The following is a 21,584-nucleotide window of genomic DNA, read 5'->3' on the forward strand; positions in this document are numbered from 1 at the left end:
TCTCTCAGGAACTTCAGGGTCGAACCATTTGAAAAAATTGCATTTCCTTCTCAGAAAATACCTCCCACATCCATAGAATCTTCTTCCTGGGTTTTCATCGGTCCAAGATGTTACCAATAGAGATTCAACCCCACAGCGACACAGAAACCTTGTTCCACGCTTCAATGGTGTTGAAGAAACAGATGAAGAAGAATAATAATCCCCTCCCATTTTCGTTTTCGTTTACTGGAACAATTAATGGGGGAAGAAAATAGAAGATGAAGGAACAAGAAGGATTATGGAAGGAGGACCGGCGATTCAGAGAAGATGAATGAAGGAGGAGTGGTTAATTGGAGAAGATGAATGAATGAATTGAATTCTGATTTGGGGATATAATAACCCTAAAATCCGACCGTTACTCCCTCTCTCCTCACGTGCCTGGTTTTTTTTTTTAATTTGTTATTTTGTTTTTTAATTTTTAATTTCATGAAAAGCCACGTGTAGCAAAACATAGGGGGTTATAGTTGCCACGTCGGAGCTGACAAGGTCAAATTCAGAGGGGGCCAATGGTTTGCAACTGAATGTAAAGTTAGGGGGCTGAAAAGTTGTTTTTTTTCTTAGGGGGCCAAAACTGCAACTACTTGAAACATAGGGGGCCAAAAGTGCGTTTAAGCCTATAGATTAGTAGGATTGACAACCCGAAATTATTCTTCTTTTCATGTTAGTTTTAATTTCTTATTTCTTGATTCTAGTGAATGAAATTAAGTATGAAACCTCATGTTTTCTAATTCTTCCATTTGTGACGCCGTAACTTTAACTAGGTTAACTTACCACACATGTTGTCGTTAGAATTAACATGAGTTTTAAAACTGGTTTCTCAAATCATAAGTAGACACCACATAATTGATTATTTACTAAGATAATTTCAAGAAAGACGAACCTAATCACCGTTAAATATCTGAATCACAAACCTAATTTCGCATTGGGCAGGGCAATCAAAGCTTGCAATCCTCTTTTAATCTCTTTTCTATTTACTCTTTAAATAACTTTTGCTAATTGCTAAATTGAACGACAATTCTTATGGAGACAATAAATTTACTATTTTATTACTTGTTACAATATAGTACACTTGTCATTTTCGTCCAACAAATACACTCTTTTTTCGTTCTTCTGGTTTTATATCAAGTTTTTCAGATAAAATTTCTAATGAGACACCTTTTTGTACTTTGTACTCCCTTAAACTTTGGTCTAATCTCTCAAGGATGGTTATCTTTTTTATCTTATTAATAATATTTATTGAGGGTTGTAAATAATAGGTGAAGGGAGTGGAGTGTCAACATAATTGATATGTCATTTCATTTACATGATGCTTTTGCACTCTATTAATTTAATGTAAAAAGAAATAATTAATAGACCAAACCTTCATTTTTGTCCTAGGAAGTGCCATTGACTGTCAGCCACATCCATGAATCAACGTAAATTATGAGAAACTCCCCAATTGTCGACTCTGTTAGTCATATTAGTGTAAAATATTATGAGATAATTGTTTAGAATCTAGTACCTTGCCTACATGGACATCCTATTAAAAAAAAAATTGATGCATCATCATAGTTAACACCAAATTAATGATTTAGACTAAAATGACTAACCTAATTAACATTAGAGGAGTTTTTAATAGTTTTCGTTGATCCAAAGACTTGTCGCAACAAGTGTCACTACTAGGATGAAAATGAAGATTTACTACGCAAAAATATCATAATAAATTTGAATGTGACAGTAGACCTACTATACTAAAATTGTATAAAGGAGAGTAAGGGACGATATTAGCAACAAATATCAATCAAAACTTATACCAATGATGGGTGAACAAGTTTGATAATCCAAAGAGCAAATTTTAGTGTAGAAAGAAAACCTTTCAGTTATAGAACACACTAAATTAACACGGAAAATATGTAATAAGAAAACAAGTAAACAGTCGCTAAACTATCGTTCTATCGTCAATTTGGCCCTAAAAAGTTATATATATATATTAAGTAGTGCTACATGTATTCATTTGCATATAAATACGGATAATGTATTACCCCTAAGTTTATGTTTCAACTTTAAAACAACGTACCACCGTATATTTCTTCAAAAAATTTCAAGTATGACTGAAATGGAATACTATATCCAACTTTTTTTTGTTTTGCTACTCTCCACCATTGCAATTATTCGACACATGCTTACTAGAAAGAAGAACAAGAAACATCTTCCTCCACCAAGCCCTCTTGCTTTACCTATCATTGGACACTTACACCTTTTGTCTAAGTTACCACCTCACCAAAATTTTCACAAGCTTTCAACGCAATATGGACCCATAATGAAAATTTCCCTAGGCTCTATCCCCTCTATAGTAATTTCCAGTCCAGAAATGACCAAGGAGTTTCTTAAAACTCATGAAACTTCGTTTTCCAATCGGTTAATAAACGGTGTAGTTCGCTACTTATCATATGGCGCAAACGATTTTATGTTTGCACCTTATGGCGATTACTGGAAGTTCATGAAAAGGATATGCATGTCTGAGCTTCTTGGTGGAAGAACTCTCGATCAATTCCGTCCATTGAGGCAACAAGAGACTTTGAGGCTTCTTAATGTTTTGAAGAAGAAAGGGGAAGCCGGTGTGGCTGTTGATGTCGGTGCAGAGCTCTTGAGTCTAACCAATAGAATTATGACAAGGACAACAATAAGTAAAACTTGTGAAAATGATTTTGGTGTGGAAGACATTAAGAAATTGGTTCAAGATTGTTCAGAACTTGGAGGGAAGTTTAATTTGTCGGATTTTATTTGGTTTTTTAAGAATTGGGATTTGCAGGGATTTAACAAAAGGCTAAAAGAGCTTATGGAGATGTTTGACACAATGGTTGAGAGCGTCATAAGGGAGCATCAAGAGGAAATGAAGAAAAGGAAGGAAAATGGTGAAGGTGCTCATGTTAAGGATCTACTTGATATTTTGTTGGAAATACATGAAGATGAGAGCACTGAAATAAAATTGACCAGAGAGAATGTCAAGGCTTTCATCTTTGTAAGAATTTTTTCTAACTTTGATGATATTCATACTTTATTTTTTATTTGTTTTTTTAACATCAAAATTTATTAGATAAATGGGAAAAGTACAAAGAGTACTCTGGCCATAACTTGGAAAAAGTATAAGAGGTACTCGACGAAACAAAAAAAGTAATCCCCTTCAAGAATTAAGGCATAAGAACCACCTACATTAGGTTGATTTGATACCATCCACGATCTCTTCAACCTTAAAATTCTTACAAGAAAAAATAACCTGGTTCCAACCCTCTAATATCTTCCAAATTGTAGCGTGCCAAATAAGGGTTAACCCTTCGGCGTTTTTAACTCCAAGAAGAGGAAGAAAAGTAATCGAGAAGCAATGCTACATTTCCGGTGTTCATCCATATAATTTATTTTGATTCGTGTATACATGAATTCTCGTGGAACAGAAAAAACATCTACTCTTCGCATACTATTACGGATTCTTTTCAAAAGTCCTGGTTATTATTTTATAATAGGAACTATAAAATAATCTCCATCTTTTGTCACTTGTCTCAATTTAATTCTCTACTTTATCAGTATTCCAAATTAGAATCTGTTAATCAATTTAGTCAAGTTAGTTATCATGTCAGTTTTCATATATTAAATAAAATCATAATTTTAGACTTTGTTTCGAGCAGGACATGTTTTTATCTGGAACAGACACATCTTCTACAACAATTGAATGGGCTCTAGCTGAGTTAATAAACAACCCACATGTAATGGAGAAAGCAAGACAAGAGATTGATTCAATAACTGGAAAGAGTAGATTAATACAAGAGTCCGATCTTCCCAATCTTCCGTATTTGCGAGCTATACTCAAAGAAACGCTAAGACTTCACCCTACAATACCAATATTGGTGAGAGAATCATCAGAGAGATGTAATGTTAGTGGTTTTGATATACCAGCTAAGACTATTTTATATGTTAATTTTTGGTCAATGAATAGGAACCCTAAACTATGGGAAAATCCACTTGAGTTTAAACCAGAGAGGTTTATGAGTGAAGGGAATAAGTTTGATCTAAGGGGACAAAATTTCCAATTTATTCCATTTGGATTTGGAAGAAGAGCTTGTCCTGGTATCTCATTAGCACTTTAAGTTGTTCCAACAAATCTTGCTGCTATTATTCAGTGTTTTGAATTGAAGGTTGGTGGTAATGGAACAGTTAGCATGGAAGAGAAAGCTTCGACGACCCTTCCAAGGGCTCGTCCTTTGATGTGTGTTCCTATTCCTCGTTTTAATTTCTTTTCTTTTTCCAAATAGACCATATATGCATGTTTGGATTTACGGTAAGTATGATGAAATCATGGTGTCATTGTGATTACATTGAAGCTCTAAAATGTTAGTTTTGTCAAAATTATGGTAGTCCACCATGATTTCACCAAATTTATATGGATCCAAACATGCACTGTGGATATATAATGGTATTGTATATGGCTTTGAAAGTAGTTATCATTTTCATGTATTAATAAGTGTGCTCTATTGAATGTACTCTAGCAAACATACTATATATGTGTTCTTACTTCTTAGGTTGTATTATAAATCGATAAATGGTACTGATATATAAGTGTACTATTGCCATTGTTCCATGGGAAAATGGTAACTGTTATTATAAGTTATTTTATATTTTCTTTCTATAAATTTTCTCTCAACAATTTAAATCTAATTGATGCATTTTAAGTTTAGTTTGGACCACGAAATACATTGATCTAACTTACACCACATTAATATAAGCCATTGATATATTTTATAAATTTATTTTAACGGATTGGATCTCATAATACTACAAAGGATTATTTTAGTGGTGTAAGTTGGGACAATCATCTGAAGTTTTTGTAAGTGGTGCACCCCCTATAAAGAGCTACAAATATCCGGAAGTATCTATTCTGCAAAATGTGGATCTGAAAAAAATAAATGAAAAGAAATAAGGTGAGTCACATGACTCAATGAAAGCATAAGATACGAAGGGGATAGAGAAACAATGATCCAACAAGTATTTAAGAAACTGAATGCAAATCATATGAGATTTAGGTGTAAGAATATAAAACTAACTTTATAAACTTACATTAGCTTTTCCTTAAAACTCGTTTGTAAACTTGACATTTGCCTCACCTAACCAACACCATATCACATTGTGCATATTATTTCTTCGTTGTGGCAAATATTAAATGAGAAATTCTATCTTGGACACAAACCCAAATCAAATCATTTGGACACACATTCACAAATCAAAAAAATTAAAAGAAAATAGATTTAAATGATGTGATTAAATAATTTCTCTTTTAATTTATTACATTTGTGTGTATGCCCAAATAAATTTGATTTGGGTTTGTGTCCATGTAAGAATTGCTCATATTAAATTGTTCATCACCAACTTTTTTTTTACGGATTTTATACTAGATCTTTTATTATAGTTAACCATAAAGCTACAAACACATAGGTTACATTATCTTTTCATTGCAACGAACAAAAACTTTGAACTACAAGAAACAAATCAAAACATAGTTTGAAAATGATACAAGAGACTTGTTGAAATATCATGCACATTTCTAGAATACATTAGAAAGATATAGAATCACCCCCGCTTATCAAGTGATAATGCACACTTGTAGATCTTTCGAAAATGCTTGAGTAGTTGGTAGAATAAACTAATAATACTATAGTTGTATAAGGAAATGTCATGAACATTCTTGAATGTAGTATCGAGAATATACCTCTAACATCTATAAATAGGAAAACATGTACACTTCAAGGCTTTGAAATGCAATGTCAATAATATTAAAGGTTTCACCATACTATATTCTCTGTTCCTACAATGAGTTAGTTACTAATGTGTTTCCTCTTGTGCCATATTACTAAAAACTTTACCACTAGCTCTCACACTATATTTACTAACAGTACTGAAAATAATTCATACCGTCAAGGACTTTCATATATAACAATGTAACTTTAAGTTCTTGGTAAGTGATGCAGATTAGAGAGGGTTATCGGATTCAAGATGTTGTGTTACTGCAATTAATTCATTCTTGGTCACTTCTTAATCTCTTGGAAGCTACTCCCTCCGGTCACATATATAAGCAAAAAGTAACTTTTTAGGTTCATTGAATGACTAATGTATATGGTCTATAAATGTGACTAGATGCAATAATTATTCAATGAACCTAAAAAGTTGATTTTTGCTTATAAATGTGACCGGAGGGAGTATGAAGCACGAAGTATTCGATTTATTTATTTATTTTTTTAAAATAAAATTATTGTGACACATCGTCGACACGCGGCAATATGCTGCTGACGGGTCTCGGATACACCATTCATCTCTGACCGTTTAGTTTTTAAATAAAAACATTCCCCTCCTTTTTTGCCCCTCTCTCCTTTAGTTACCTCTTCTCTCTCCTTTGCCCCTCTCTCCTTTAGTTACCTCTTCTCTCTCCTTTAATAGATAAAGTAAACTTTTCTAGGATTCCATTACTTATATACGTTTTTCTTTTCTTTAATTAATTGTTGATATATTTAACCATTTTATATTTACTATAAATGTTTAAGATTTGTGTCATTTTTTCTTCTTCTAGGTTTTATTGTAAATATTTTTTCTACAAATTCCATTCAATTTTTGTCAAAAAGTAAATAAATGTTTAAAGCTATTTTAAGTTTTTCAATGAATGACGTATCTCTGTATTCGATACTGTTGGATATGCGTCGTATCCAATACTCGTTCCGTGTCCGTGCTTTTTGCATGGAATTCTGAGAAAGAACAAATGGTTCTGGTTGCTTTAAAAATCGTGCTACGATTTTGGTAGATTCCCAAACTTCAATTTTGAATTATTTTCACAACATCTCCACCTTGACTCTAAATTAGTGATGATGTCAATTTAACCATCAACCACCATGTTGCTCTCTCCATGTTTCAACTTCCCTTGCTTCCAACTACACCAAGTAGCTCCACAAGTTTCCACCCAACCTCTTCAACCATCGGAATTCCTTTCGCCTTCTTGAAGACCATCCTAGCTTGCATCCAACTACACTAGGAATTTTTTGTAGCTCCACAAGTATATACCATAACCTGATCTTCAACCACGAAACGTCTCCTGCTACCTTGAAGATCTCCTTGCATCCAATCATCATTCGTATTTTAGGGTAATCCCACAAGCCATGCTCTACATTCTTCAAACTCTGGAATTCCTTCCGTCTTCATGAAGAATTCCCTTGCTCGCAACTAGAGCATATCACCTAAGGTCTCCATAGTCGTATCATTCCCAGTGTGTTCAACTCCACCTCAAGTTGTGATTTCACTACCTCAAATAGTAAATGCGTACATCCACTATGAGTTTCACCTTGAAACTCCACCTCAAAGGTTGATCACGAGTATTCTTACGTCCGCCTCTTCAGACTTACCATGAGTATTCTTTCCACCACCTCTTCAGATTGAAGTTGAGTGTTTAACGTCTCTCTAGACGACCACCGCTCTACAAATCATCATTCACAATGAGAGAAACGCCACATTCTTCATCCTCCCAACAACACACCACCAAAGTACCTGCATCCTCAAGATGAACCTCAATGTTCTCCAAGTCATCAAGGATTTTGTTGAACTCCGTAAGTTGCTCCATGATGGATTTGACTCTACCATCTTGAATGAGTAGAGTTGTTGCTTTAGGAATTGTCGATGAGCCAAAGACTTGTTCATATACAAAGACTCCAATTTTTACCACATCGATGTCGCGGTTGGTTCCTTCGCTACATCTCTCAAAACTTTATCCCCGAGGCACAAGACAATGGCACTCTTCAAAGTTTTCTCACACTTTTGATGTATTAACACCACTTCCATCTTTACCTTCAATAACCCAAAATCGTTACTTCCGGTGAACTTCTCAATATCCCACTTTGAACCAATGGTACCTGATTATCGATTTGATCCTTGCCCCGCAGTGGGCTCTAATTGTTGTGAATTCGTTGAAAAATCACACCAATAAAATACTTGATGTATGGAGCAAATTAATCAAGCAAACCAATATCAACGTCGGTAACAATTATAAACACAAGAAAAAGTAGAAAACAACGAGAGAAAGAAAGAGAGAACACATGCAAATTTGTTTACCAGTTCGGTCAAATACTGACCTAGTCTGGGGGAGAGAGCAGCTCTCCGTTCCACTATAATGATGAGTAACTTTACAAAAGAGATATCAAAGGGTTACAAGAATTAGTCTTCAAACCTAGATCTACCCAAAGTCCCAATCTCTTTCCGTGACCAAGAGACTCAATCCTAATAGTGTTTCCCAAGGTGAATCAATCTCAACCCTAGTGTTTGTAGCCAAGAGAAAGCACTATAGACCCTAGTTTGTTGTTTGTTTCTAAACCTTGTTTTTCTACTCTCTACCTAATTTTTATCTGATACAAGGTTTATATTTATAGTAAAAACATCCCTGAAAAATTGGAACAAATCTCATGCTGAAAATATGTTTGTTTTTCTCCATGAGTGTAAAATCGTGTACAACAATTTTGACAAATCGTGCTACGATTTTTTTCTAATGGGAAGTGTCAATCCTGGTCCAAAAATCGTGCTACGATTTTGGTAGATTCTCAAACTTAATTTTGACTCACTTTCACAACAGAATCAAAATGCGTGTAATGGAAATTTACTCGTATGCACTACCCAGGATCTATATGTATGCAGTATAACCGAAGTAAAGGGGCTAAGTATGGTTAGACCACATGAAATTAAACCTACTCTGAACTCAAACTAGAATAGGAAAAAAAATAAAATTCCAGCATTTTGATGTTGGTTTTGTAGTTTAGCTTTTGATTATACAATCAAGATAACACAGAATATAAGTGTTAATGTCTAAATTAAACCTAGTGGAATTCATGTCAAAACCGTAGTGTTCACGCATGATATAAGAATATTAGTGAAATAAATTAGTCTTTAACTTTTAGAATTACGTAACTTTTTTTAGCACAAAGCCTAGTTTTTTTTTTATTAAATTAGTCTTTAACTGTACTACCAAATTTGTGATCGGACAATTGTTCAAGTTTTATCCTACGAACATGTGTAGTGAGTAAAATAGCATGGAAAATACTTCTTTTACACTGTACTAGAAGAAAGACCAAACCTGTTAACATGTCCGTCTTTCCGCTTTGATATATATTATTATCAAATACTTTTTGCAAAATAGATTAAAAAAAACTCGTCTTATAGTGTTTAATAGTGTTTCTACTGTAGTGGAGTGATTCTTGATTTTCTTTTTTTTCTCTTTCTATTTTCTTCTTATTTTAACATGTGTGTGGGTTTACACCTTGAAGAAAGAATTGTGTTTGGTTTCCAGATTGTGTTGCATTTCCTGAGTCATCATTTGCTTCTTCAGAGTCTTCTTCATCTGGTATAAATTTGCTTATAATAGTGACAGGAGGGAGTATCTATTATTTTTAGGGTTTTGGTATAAAAAGTGGTCAATCTTGGATAAAAAAATGATTGGTGAGCAGCCCTTCTTGGGGTAAAACGAAGCAGGTTTAGTTTTACCCCAAGGGTAAAACTAAATGTGCAGATTTAGTTTTACCCTAAAGAGGTTTGTTTTCTTGCGGTTTCTTTTTTTAGTTTTACCACAGAAAGCTAGGTTTTCTTGTGGCTTTTTTAGTTTTACCCCAGATAGGTAGGTTTTCTTGTGGTTTTTTTTTCCGCGGATTTAGTTTTACCCCATTGTAAATGTAATAAGAATTATATTAATAAAATGATATTTTATATCAATTATTTATGTTCCTTTATTTTTGTTAATTTTTACATTTATTTTATGATTGCGTATTGAATAAATAAATTCGAATAAAGTAAATAAATAAACTCGAATAAAGTGAATAAATAAATTAGAATAAAGTAAATAAATTAATTTGAATAAAGTGAATAAATAAATTAGAATAAAGTGAATAAATAAATTAGAATAAAGTAAATAAATTAATTTGAATAAAGTGAATAAATTAATTAGAATAAAGTAAATAATAAACTAAATAAGTAAATAAAGTAAATAAATAAAGTAAATAAAAGAACTCTGCGCAACTTAACCCACGCTGCGTGACTTAGGTTGCGCATATTTTAACACTTGCGTTGGTTAACTATCGCAGGGGTATTTTAGATATTTCAGTTGGGCGTGAGCAAAATGTGTTGGGAGAAGAGCAGAAATCCAAACCCATTACATACCTAATGGGTTAAAATCAAAGCCCATCCATGTTAGGGAAATTCATTAAGGGTCTGTTTGTTTCAGACTTTTTTCAAAAAAAAAATCTATTTTTTCCCTTAAAAAAATCACTTTTTTCATTATTAAGTGTTTGTCTAGGATTTTTAGAAAAATCATTTTAACAAAAAAATCCATTTTGACCTTAAAATGAAAAGCTATTAGGATTAGCTTTTCTCAAAATCTATTTTTTTCAAAAACAAGGTGGCAACACATGTACAAGTCAAAGCTCATTATTTTCAAAAAAAAAAAAAATGGATTTTTATGGGTAGTAGACAGACAAAAATAACTTCAGATTATTTTTAAAAATCTCTAAAAAAAATATCTATATTCTTTTAACACAAAATATTTTTTTTTTAAAGTTGAAACAAACGCACCCTAATCCACACAAAATATTCGTCATGAAATCAAGGAAATTTTACCTTATACCTCTACATTTATACTTTTACCCCTACAAACCATTTAAAATTCCAATTTTAACCCTTTTGTCATTTCACGTGTAACGCCCACACTAAAGGTATATAGAAAGTTTAGCATGTACATTATTTTTAGTGCTGAATACATTAAAATTTACAACAATAAGTCTTTGAATGAATAATTACATACAACAATACGCGTTCGTACAATCAATGATACAAATCTATTCAAACATAGTAAAACACTCTTAAATCCATAAGAACATCCTGCAGCAGGTACGAACAAGTCCTTGCTGATTATCCATTCAGCCATAAGCTTGCCACATACTGCTAAACCAACCTGCTGATCCGAAACAAATAAGAATGAATGAGACATAATGTCTTAGTGAGTTCTATCTAATCCTAAGATATAGTTAACCTCGGGGGAATCCTAGGGTCACCACGTGTCTACAATACAACCTATCGGTTGATTATACGTGTGTGGATCATGCTTACCTAGACAATCGTGCATAATAGATCCGTCACAGGTTCTTTATAACTTAGCTTACAGGTCTAGTCGTACATCATACGTGTCTTGGCGGTCAAAGGAACCTAAGACCGCTATATCAAGATACGCTAAACGCATTAAGATCTAAACATAACTTATTCATGACACAATCCTAAACCGGACGATCGGGGAGATCCTAAGATCGTCAACGGTGTAACTTCATAACCTTATCTTGATACATAAGCTTACACATGTCTTATATCATATCATAATCGTAATCATATCATAATCATGTTCATTCATTATGTTAGAGGTTAGCGTGTAACAAACAACATTATCTTGGTTCATTTTACGGAGTGTATCGAGTGGATTAACCCCGAGTACATTCCCTTACTTGACCGATGAAATCCTGGCTAAGGTACATCGGAATCCCTCAGTGTCGTGCGGGCCTACCTTGAGGAGCGTGTCTCGTCCCCCTGGCGTGAACCTCTTCTATCCCCTGGCGTGGATAGCAAGAGACACGACACCTACATCTTGCTTAAAGTCTTGTTCATACATGATAACTTATCTTAGTACTTGCTTACTAGTCATACTTGTTCACGGTGAAGAGATTATACATATCAATTCACGGCTTAACTTACTTAGGGTTCTTGCTAACATTCTAGTTTCTCGACGATCTATGTCGAGGCTCTATCCTTTTCCCCATTCTTAGTTTATCGCTACCCAAATAAACATGCTTAAACTCTCTCAAATGCCATTGTTGTCGAAATATGTTCATATGTCTCATGCATTTTCCATTTCAAACTCAAGTGTGATGGTACATTAGGTTATTAGAGATTCAGGGTCTTCTTTAGATTAATAAGCGTTAAACAAATGGTTTCGAATGGCATAAGAGGCCCCAAAGCCAGCTAAAAGTGAAACTTGGTGTGCCATTTTCGCCAAAATTTCGCTAATAGCGAAATGGCTCTGTGATGGCTATCTGGAAATTTTGCTGATAGCCAAAATTTGGCTATTAGCCAACTAGTTCTGGGAAATTTCGTTATTAGAGAAATAATTTCGCAAATAGCGAGTTTCTTCAGACCAGAAGTGTAGAAATTGCAATTTTTGATGTTTCACCTCAATTCTCAATAACCTAAAGCACCAGAATCATCTAGAATGCATAAAACTTAAGGAAATCGAAATGCATGGCAATAAGAACATCATTCAACAACAATCCACATAAAGATGGTGTAACAGCCCGATTTTTCGCTAGATTTATTTTATTATTTATTTAATTACTTTTTATGTGTGTTATATGTGCTCTTATGTGATTATTTGCCTCTGTGTGTGTTTTTGGTTGGGAATTGTAGAATTCGGTGTTAGAAGGGTATTTTAGTCATTTTGGACTTAGGGGTATTTTGGTCATTTTGAGGGTAGGGGTAATTTAATAATTTCGTTGAGGATTATTTTTAGTGGTTAGTGAGAGTTGTTATTTTACTAAGTGCTAGAGAGAGTGTAGTAATTATTTTATTACCGGTAGGTGACCGTTAGTATTACATTGGCTTAAACCCACTTTTTACCCCCTAAGTTTGCAAAAGTTGCAATTTTGGCCCTCTATTAAAAAAAATGGCAAAAGTGACCCCCCATGTCTACCCCCTTTTGCAAAACGTCAATTTTGACTCAGTTAACCGTATGTGGCACGCCACCTGTGTATTTATTTTTATTTTGTATTTTTTTTAATTCCACGTGTATAATTAATTAAAAAAGAACCAAAAATAACAAAAAGAAAAAAAGGTGAGTGAAACATATATTAATGGAATTAAGTAAATTAAAAATAAAAGAAAGAAGGAAGGGCACATGAGTGAAACACGCACCACCCCACCTCTCTCCCAAAAAAATCAGAAACCACCAACCCCTCCTCACCTTGCCACCATTCTGCTGCCAGTCCGCCACCTCCCTCCCCAACAAAACACACGAATTCGAGACCCACAGTGATGGTGGCAACATACTCGTTTTTCATTCTCAACTGTCATTCATCAATCCCTTCACATGAATTTGTGGTGAGTTTCTTATTCACATGGCTCCAGCCTTCATCAAATCATCTTCAACATTTATCAATTCATCTCCTACTTGAATCAAAACCCAGAAACACGAATTCATCTCCAACATTCATCAATTCCACTCTTGCAAATGAAACTTGAACCCATTCACAACATTCACTTACTCATTAATTTCACTCTTGCTTGAAGTGAAAATCAGAAACCCAAAAAAGAAATGTTCCAATCTTGAAATTGAAAACCCTAAAACATAATTTAGGAAAACCAAAATGAGATTCAACAACTCATAAAATTCAACATTAAAGAAAAGATTGCTGACAAAGAAGATGTAGAACTGAGGTTAGATGAGGTACTGGATGTTGAGTTGGTGGAGAGAATGAAGGAAAAGGAGTTGGTGGTTGAGGAATGGGTTGTGGTAATTTATGATTGCTGCAATATTGATGGAGGTTAGGGAGATGGTTGAGAGAGAGGAAAGGAGAAAACACGTGCCCTCCCATTTTTTCCTTTTCCTTTTCCATTTATTTTATTTCATCATTATTATATTTTAATTTTATAAATACACGCGTGGCTTTTCCTTTTTTTAATTCAGAAAATACACAGTTGGCGTGACACATAGGATTGACCAGGTCAAGATTGGTGTTTTGCAAAAGGGGCTAAACATGGGGGGTCATTTTTGCCATTTTTTTTAATAGGGGGCCAAAATTGCAACTTTTGCAAACTTAGGGGGTAAAAAGTGGGTTTAAGCCTATTACATTTTACCGTTAAGTGAGTAGTAACATTTTGGAGTTAGATTAGTAATGGGTTAGGCCCATTAAGGTGTTGTGATTTGAGCCCAATTAGATAGAACCTATATAAGCTCTAGTTTGTAGAGATAATAGGGTTTTACCAACATTTTCATTTGCAATTGAGAAGAGATAGAGATAGAGATAGAGAGAAGACAAGGGTTTGAAGAGGAGATCTAGAGAAGGCTAGAGGGAGGTCAAACTTCAAGGATTGGAGCTAAAGTGAAGCATAATCAATAGTTGTAGTTTATTCCTAATTCTTGTTTAGGTTGTTAATTGGGATTTTGTTGTAGAAATTCGTGCTTAATTATGATGATATGATTATATGCATGAATTGAATGATAATTGTGTTGCTGTTGTTGAATTTGCATGTTAAAATGGGTAGATATGAACATAATGTGTTTATATGTGAAATTGATGATGAATATTGTTGTGGTTATTAGATTGATGATGAGTTCATGTTCAAATGTTGTTGTTGTTGTTGTTGAATGGGTTGTTGATGAATAGATACATTGGGTAACATGAATTAGTGGATTATGATGAGGTTTTGTTGTTGTTGTTGAAAGTTGTGAAAGTTTTGGTGAATTGGTGAATTTTGATGAATTGATGTTGTGATTGTAAGTTGTATACATGTTTGAGTGTTTTGGAGTATATATGACCTATAAACATCTTTGGCATTAAGTTTTGGGGTTTGGGATGATCAAAATTGGGATTTTTGGGTGAAAAGGGGTTGGAACCCGAAACTTTTTGACAGAAAATATGAAGGCTCGCTTGAGCGAGCTGGAAGCAAGCTCTAAGCGAGCCAGCCCAGAACTTTCTAGACGAAGTTCGCTTAAGCGAGCTCCAAGCGAGCAAGTCCAGAACTTACTGGAGCTTGGTCGCTTAAGCGAGCAGGCCCTCGCTTAAGCGAGATGCACCTTTTTCAGCCACTTTTGATTTTTCGTTTCGTGCACTTGGGGACCAATCCGAGACTTCTAAAATGTTTCTTTTGACTTGTTTAACCTCTGTTCATACACTTAATCCTACTGGAACTTCATTTGAATTGAATTGGACTTGGTTTGTGAATTGAACTCAAACTTTTGAAAAAGATCCAAACGTTGATTTTTCCAAAAACTTGTTTTTCTCTGGAAATTGAAGTGGGGTTAAGGTTGTATAATGTTTATATGATTTCTAAAAATGGTTGTGATTGGGTTCATCAAGTTTTAACTTGTTTTGCTTTGAAAATTGCATTCTTTTGTGAAAGTGATTAAGTGAGACGAACTTTGAGTTTTTCACGATTTCGTCGCACTTGGCCGGTGAAACGCCAAGATATCCTCTACTTCACCCACATGTGGCCTAGAGGTATACTTAGTTGAGGCATTGAAACTTGTTTACTTGGTTTTGGCTTAAATGCTCAATTATTTCTAATGTGGTGATTTTGAGAGACGAACTTTGTTGAAAATGTTTTTAAGAGCCAATTGCTTTATGAATCCCTTGGGGATAGTTGATATAATTTATGTGGAGATGTTTGATGATATATATATGTGACAACTATATGTTGATTGAATTATGGATGTTGTTGGTGAATGTATATATGATGGTGAATTGTTGTCGATTGCATATATACTAAATGTTGGTGATGGTGAGGTGATTTGTTTGTGTTAACATATGCATTGTAGTTGAGTCATATGTTCATGCATTCATGACTGATGGTGGTGGATTTTATATCCAATTGAGGTGATTACGATGTTTTTGTTGCATCGAAGGTGACGACCTTGAGGTGATTTGGTACCACATGCATGTATGTGTCGAGTTTAGGCATATCACGTTGCATGAGTCTTGTTTGTTGTATTGAATGATGAATGTTGATGATGAGTGTGCTAAATGATTGTATACTTGCAATGATTGAGGTTGTTATATGAATGTGGATGTGGAGGTTAAATGTTCATGATAATTAATTGAGAATTGAACTGATTTATCTATATCAAGTTATTTATATTGATTATGATTGATGCAATACTAACCTCCAGTGGTTTTGATCGCCTACCTGTCTGTATGGATGGGTAGACACTGTGCAGGAGTAGTCCGCTTACATGAGTGCTTGGATAGCTGGAGTTAGCCTCCGCTATCATTTTGGAGTTATAGTATGTTTTATCTTGGTTTTCGGGTGTCAAACATTGATTACGTTTGAACCTTTTAAACCGGTGATATCTTATTTTTTCTTGGGAAGGGAAAAAGTAAGCAAAACCCTTGAGAATCGAGGTCCGGGAGTTGTTTTCGCTACGGGAAGGTGTTAGGCACCCATAACGACTATAGTAACCTATAGGAACCGTCTTTAATTTCTACGCGCGCGCTTTATTTTTAAATGCTATTTTGAAAGATGTTATTAAACCTAAGAGTTACTAAATGAAGAATTGGAGGGAGAAGAATGTTTTTGGATTTTTATTTTAGTTGAATTGAAGGAATTTTGTTCCTTGCCTACGTACCCGATTAAGGGATCAAATCCACCGTAGTTCTCTCTCAAAAATGTTTTTTGTTTTTGTTGGTTGATTTTAAGTTTGAAAATTGGATTTTGAAGAATAGAAAGAGGCCTCAAGGGCATGAGATTAGAAAATAGTGAGGTTGAATTAGTGAATTGCAAAATATGGTCAAAGTTTGATTATTTTCATTGAAATTTGATTAAGAAAATGGAAAAGAAAATACAATGGGATATTGGATCCCAAGGTTTATTTGGAAAAGGTTTGAGTGAAGTTGTTCACATTTGTTTGGAAAATTGGTTTTTTTCTAAGTATAAACCCTAGGCATTCATCTAAGCATACAATCCTAAACATACATCTAAACATGCATATTCTAGCTACTTAGTGATGTGTGTGCATGTGTCGGTGCTTGTGTCGGTGTACATCATTAGAGTCCATTGTCCCTTACATCACACCCTAGATACATTCTATGGCCTCTTTGCCAAGAAATTAAAAGTGCATAAAGGAAAATATTACAAAACTCCTAAATCTTTACATTCTAAGTCTTGGTACAAATTTAAAGTGCAAGAAATTAAAGTGGAGAAAGAGATGGGATATGGAATGCTTATGATGTATGAAACATGAAACAAAAAAAGTTAGTAGCACAAGATATAAAGCAAGTCAAAGCTATCATAACCAAAAGTAAGAAAATTAACATAAGAAAAACAAGCAAAAACAAATGTGAAATAGGCCTAAAAAATCATCACCAATGCAAGGCTTGAATATGACCTATAATCCTCATACTTCAAAGGGTTTCCAAAGAATTTCAATTCAATTTTCACAAAGAGGATTAAAGGAATATACACTACCAAGCATTTAAGACAAAAATTAGTCAAATTTCACATTATTTATTCACAAACAAAACTTGGAACACAAGGCATTAATGACATATTCACAAACAGCACCAATTTCATGGATTCAAAGTCACAAATTTCATAAGATTCATATAACAAGGTTCCACATCAAATACTCAAGATCAAGGGCCAAGATCATGCACAATTTTCACAAGAAATTATCAAAAAAGTAACATAAAATCACAAGAAAACTCCACATATATTTTTATCAATTTCAAAATGCAACAATTATCACCAGAATACCACAAAACTATCAAGAAACACGCATGAATTTTTTTGGAATTTTTTTAGAGAATTTTTAGACACAAACACATGTAAAATTTCACAATTTTCAACAAAAAAATGGTAAACTTTTAACAAGAAAACACTACATATTTTTTAATCGAGATTTAACACATAACAACACCAAAAAAAATGTCAAGAAAATAATCAAGAATGCGTAGAAATTTTTTAGGAATTTTATCAAAGATTTTGAAACATGCGGGGGTGTAGTTAGCAGTTTTTAACAAGAAATGCTGGGAAAGGGGAGGTGTGAAAAGCGAAACTGGAAAAAGAAACAAAAACGTTGGGCTTTTGGTACATGGAGCGGGTTTGTGGGTATGGAGCAAGGAAAACGGGTCCTTTCTTCTCCATTTTCTCTGTCACGTGAAAACAACACAAATCCACTCTTTTTCAAATCATTCTTCTCAAAATCATTCCTTCTCTCTATTCCACTCTCTTCTTCTCTCTCAATCACCTGAAACTACACCAATACTCCTAGAATTCTCCTTCTTTTCCAGATTCGAAGCCAATTTCCGAAAGGTTCAAACACAAATGCTTTAACGAATACAACAACACAGAGAGATGAAAATCGAAGGAGTTTATTACCTCTTTGGTTTGCGATTTCGGCCAGGACGTTAACTGGAATAGCTCGAATTCTTTTCCTCTGATTTGATTTCGTTCTGGACTTGCTTCAATTCTGTTTCGCCACCGTCGTCGCGATTCCGATTTGCTCGCACCTTTCCTCGAATTCCCGTACAGTTCTGGCGTCGCCGAAGCTTCGTGTTCCAATCGCATTTGTAACGGATTCACTTCTTCTCCTTCATTCTGGAATCGGTTTCAGTTTCGCAACTCGCCTTCAAAATGATTTCAAAACGTGTTGTTGCTGTTGATTGGATTGGTCTTGAAGAACCACTGCTTTGGTTGAATCGGTTCTGTGCCCATACCACTGATTCTTGGTTTCACTCGATTGAACGTAGCCTGATTCGAATTCACAATTCCATGGTAGATAGGCTCGTAATTGTTGCGACGTGACGACTTCGATCGAAGATTCGGTGATAGTGATTGAGGTAAGATGAAGATGATGGTTGTATGATGATGATGATGATGCGAGAATGGTTGATTTGGTGATGTGAAAGTTGTTGTTGATGATGAATATTGGTAGTTATGGAGTTTGAGTAGTGAAAATGGTGGTGGTTTGTGGTGGTTTTGGTGATGAATGTGGTGGTTAAGGATGAATATTGAAGATAGTTAAAGGTTGTTGTGGTGGTTGATGGTGGTTGATGGTGGTGGAAAGAGTTAGTTAGGGTGGTGATGAAGGTGGAGAAAGTTGGTTAGAGATGAGAAAATGGGAGGGAAAAATTGAGAGAAAAAGTTTGTGATTTTTGTGAAGAATGGTTGAAAAATAATTAGTTAATGTGACTTTGACCATGACCTTGACTTTTATAGGTGATGTGGAAATACTTGGACCAATGATGGACTGCCACGTGGCACTTGACTTGTAACAAACTTTTGTGGACCAATAACATTTGGACACGTGGCACTTGGACTCTAACAAACTAAAAAAGGGATTAAAACGTAAATAACAAAAGTGCGCGGACTAAAATGAAAATTAAAACTAAAATTGAATTGAAAAAGTAAATTGAAAATTAACGTAAAGCGAGACGATTAAAAGCAACAAAGCAGATTAAAATGAATCAGAGATTTTATGTGAAATGACCAAAATGCCCCTGGAGGCTTAAAACGACTAAAAACGACTCAAATGCAATTTTAAAATGATTTTTTAACAAGGGATTAAAGCAAGAGCTTATTCAAACAAATTAAAAGACCCAGAGACAAATTTTAGAATTTAAACAGGGTTTTAACACATGAAAAGACTAAAATGCCCCTAGGGGCAAAACTGACTCGAAATGACTCCAAACGCAATTTTTGGAAAGGGTTTTGACATAGAAAGAAACAAAGACTTATTCAAACTATTTGAAAGGACTCAACCAAATTTTTAAAAGACTGAAAGAAATTTTAACACAGGAAATGACTAAAATGCCCCTAGGGCTAAATTGACTAAAAAAAATGACCTAACTAATATTTTTGAAATGAATTTTGACATGAGATTGAAACAAGGGCTTATACAAACCAATTTAAAAGACTCAAACAATTTTCAAAGATTAAAATGAATTGAATGCAGGAAATGACTAAAATACCCTTTTATGTGAATTTTGCAAATAACATTGAAATAAAATGCAGAGAAAGATGCAATTGATCAGAGACATATCAAATGACTTATAATGCAAGAAAAGAAGAATTGATTAGTATTTTTAGGTCCAAAATTAGGGTATAACAGCTGCCCCTATTTAAGTTTCTTTGTCCGGAGAGTCAAGAGACGAAGTCTTAGAGTTGACGGGACGAAGATACTTAAATATTAACATTTGCACTGCTTTTGGACATAAAAATACACTTTCAGATTTTCAAACAAACACGAATGCCATGCAACATTTCATTTATGAATGCAAGACAATCGAACCGGAATCTACGGGCTGTGTCACACCACCAAGGGATTTATAGACATCAAGGTAGAAAGAACGGGCAACAAAATACACTTTCAGATTTTCAAACAAACACGAATGCCATGCAACATTTCATTTATGAATGCAAGACAATCGAACCGGAATCTACGGGCTGTGTCACACCACCAAGGGATTTATAGACATCAAGGTAGAAAGAACGGGCAACAACTAGACAGGTACAAGCTGTTCTTTGGATCGAACTTGCCACTTGACCGAGAGATACAAACAAGAGACGGGTACAAGCTGTTCTTTGGATCGAACTTGCCACTTGACCGAGAGAATACAAACAAAAGATAGGTACAAGCTGTTCTTTGGATCGAACTTGCCACTTGACCGGAAACATAGTCAAAAGGTAGATACAAGCTGTTCTTTGGATCGAACTTGCCACTTGATCGGAAACATAGACAAAAGGTAGATACAAGCTGTTCTTTGGATCGAACTTGCCACTTGATCAATACCACAACATGTAAGTTGGTGCAAACTGTTCTTTGGATCGAACTTGCCGTTTGACCGATAACAAAACATAAGCAAAGGGTTCAAACTGTTCTTTGGATCGAACTTGCCGTTTGACCGGAAACATAGACATATAAGCAGGTACAAGTGGTTCTTTTTTTGAATTGAACCTGGCACTTGACCAGTAACAAGATACAAATTGAGAGTCTGGTTTAACAAGATACCAATTGAGGGTAAATTGTCATTGACCCGATTTGCAAATAGACATGACCATTTTTGTTGGCCCAAAAGTAAATTGACATTGATTTGAACTGAATTGACAGTTGAAATTGACATCAGTATTGACATTGACATTGACATTGACATTGACATTGACATTGGCATTGACATTGGCATTGACATTGACATTTGACATTAACATTGACATTGACATTGACATTGGCATTGGCATTTGACATTAACATTGACATTGACATTGACATTAGCATTTGACATTAACATTGACATTGACATTGACATTGGCATTGACATTGGCATTTGACATTAACATTGACATTGACATTGGCATTTGACATTAACATTGACATTGACATTGGCATTTGACATTAACATTGACATTGACATTGGCATTTGACATTAACATTGACATTCGACATTAACATTGACATTTGACATTGGCATTTGACATTAACATTGACATTGACATTGGCATTTGACATTAACATTGACATTGGCATTGGAAATGAGATTGCTTCGAATTTGACAGTTGAAGTTGAAATTGAGATTGGAAATTGCTTCGAATTTGACAGTTTGACATCGAAATTGGAAATTGCTTCGAATTTGACAGTTTTGAGATTGAATTGGATTTGACAGTTGGAATTGAAATTGGAATGGACTTTGACTTTGACAGTCGAAAACTTGGATTGGATTTGACAGTTGAGAGTTGGATATGCAACATGT

General features: G+C 34.5%; 1 protein-coding gene across 1 annotated transcript; it reads left to right on the forward strand.

The window, feature by feature from the left end:
* Positions 1 to 2,040: 2,040 nt before the first annotated feature.
* Positions 2,041 to 4,703, forward strand: LOC146955153 (3,9-dihydroxypterocarpan 6A-monooxygenase-like). The gene is made up of 2 exons (XM_085720348.1): positions 2,041 to 3,040; positions 3,702 to 4,703. The coding sequence occupies exons 1-2, from the start codon at positions 2,126 to 2,128 to the stop codon at positions 4,158 to 4,160; spliced, it is 1,374 nt and encodes a 457-aa protein (XP_085576474.1). The 5' UTR covers positions 2,041 to 2,125; the 3' UTR covers positions 4,161 to 4,703.
* Positions 4,704 to 21,584: the final 16,881 nt, after the last annotated feature.

The sequence above is a fragment of the Medicago sativa genome, chromosome 1 (genome assembly GCF_051527215.1).
Source record: "Medicago sativa cultivar Bolivia chromosome 1, Bolivia_mono, whole genome shotgun sequence".
NCBI classification, from domain to species: Eukaryota; Viridiplantae; Streptophyta; class Magnoliopsida; order Fabales; family Fabaceae; genus Medicago; species Medicago sativa.